The sequence below is a fragment of the Nicotiana sylvestris genome, chromosome 9 (assembly GCF_000393655.2).
Source record: "Nicotiana sylvestris chromosome 9, ASM39365v2, whole genome shotgun sequence".
Classification (NCBI taxonomy): Eukaryota; Viridiplantae; Streptophyta; class Magnoliopsida; order Solanales; family Solanaceae; genus Nicotiana; species Nicotiana sylvestris.
Window position 1 is genome coordinate 66553969 of NC_091065.1, and position 1554 is coordinate 66555522.

General features: G+C 44.5%; 1 protein-coding gene across 1 annotated transcript; it reads right to left on the reverse strand.

Annotated features, from left to right (window-relative positions):
• Positions 1 to 357: 357 nt before the first annotated feature.
• LOC138877697 (uncharacterized) lies at positions 358 to 867 on the reverse strand. Its single transcript, XM_070157325.1, has one exon. It carries the CDS (start codon positions 865 to 867, stop codon positions 358 to 360), a length of 510 nt encoding a protein of 169 aa, XP_070013426.1.
• Positions 868 to 1554: the final 687 nt, after the last annotated feature.

Sequence of the window (1554 nt, forward strand, 5' to 3'; positions counted from 1 at the left end):
CTTAAGGGCCAAAACATATAGAGGTCGAGACCTCGTTCTCACTCAACTCAGACTCGAGAATTCCAACATCCCGAGCTCGTATACTGTTGATTTATGCTTGAGAATTACCTAAGAACTTAAGAGGCATTACGTTGATCAGTAAAAAACCTAAGGGCCCATTATGTTCTGAGTTCAAGCCAATAGTCGGACTGATCATTTGGGTTGTACAATTGAATTTTTCATAAATAAAGACAAAATGGGATTCATCACAAGCCAAGGTTGAAACAAAGAGTTCCTTTGTATTTCCAAAATATATTTACAAATACCCACGAGGGGTCCTTACACAAAAGAGCTAAGGCAAAATAAATAAACCTAAAACTACTTCGGGGCCACATCTTCAGCAGCTGCGTCTCCTTCGGGAGCTGCGTCTTCGAGAGCCTCATCTTTAGGGTCTTTATCTTCATCTCCCCCACTGCCGGAGCCACTGGCTGAATCCTCATCATTAGAAAGCAAAGTGGCGGCCTCTTCTTCTGAAGTATTAGCCTTTTCAATATCAACCGAGAGATTGAAGCCGCGGGCATGCACCTCCTCGAGGGTTTCTCTCCGGGAATGTCTCCTGGCGTGTTCAAGTGCATATGATAACTTAACTTTGACTGCAGCAAAGATCTCCTTTTCTTGGGCATTATCTGCTTTAGCATCGGCTCGGTACGAAGATATAATTGCCTCAGCGTCAGATTTGGCCTTGGCCAATTCAATAGCGGATTTAGCTTTAAGATCCTCGATTTCGCAGCCTCGAGCTAGGCTCTCCACCTTCAAACTTTGAAACTGGCATTCGAGTAAATCCATCTGCTCTCGAAGATTTTCTTTCTCATAGGCAAGATTTTCCATGCCTTACCTCCACCCCAAGGTCTCGGCCTCCTTCATCTTAAGCTCATCCCGAAGCTACTCCACCAACTCGCCTTTCTGCTGAAATTGCGAAATTGAAGTATTAGTCATCAAAACAAACAAGTACATAACAGACCCTCAAAGGCTATATTACCTTTTCAACGAACTCGGTCCATTATTGACAAGCCTTCACCAATTCAACTCGTAGATCGCTGATCTCCCCTTCTTTCTTGACATAGAGGATTTTAAGACTATCCCTCTCTTCCGAGATCTTCTTAAGCTCGGCTTCACATCGAGCAAGCTCAGTTCGAGACTTGGAGAATTCTTTCTTATGAAGCACAAGGGCCTTTACAAAAAGGGATAGGTTAGACTCAGAACAACAAGGATACAGTAGAAGCGTAATTTGAAAAGACAAAAACTAACTTGTTTGAAGAGTCGTCGGGCCTCATCGAAAATAAAATAAGCATCTAGATCGGGGCCATCCTCGATCCTAGCTAAGCATTCTTGAAAGATATCATGCCCTTCGTGGCTCATCCCCATATCGGGAGTTCTCATGTTCCGAGCATCTCGGAATTGCCCCTCGGAGAACTCAGGGCCATGCGATGAATCATCCACATTGATTACCCCAAGTGATCCACTCCCGATGTTCTCTTCTATTTGAAGGGGCTCAGGACTGGGCCCCTCGGTCTC

Excerpts from the sequence above, each read along its gene's own strand:
- LOC138877697 (XM_070157325.1), bottom strand. The coding sequence starts at position 867 with ATGGAAAATCTTGCCTATGAGAAAGAAAATCTTCGAGAGCAGATGGAT.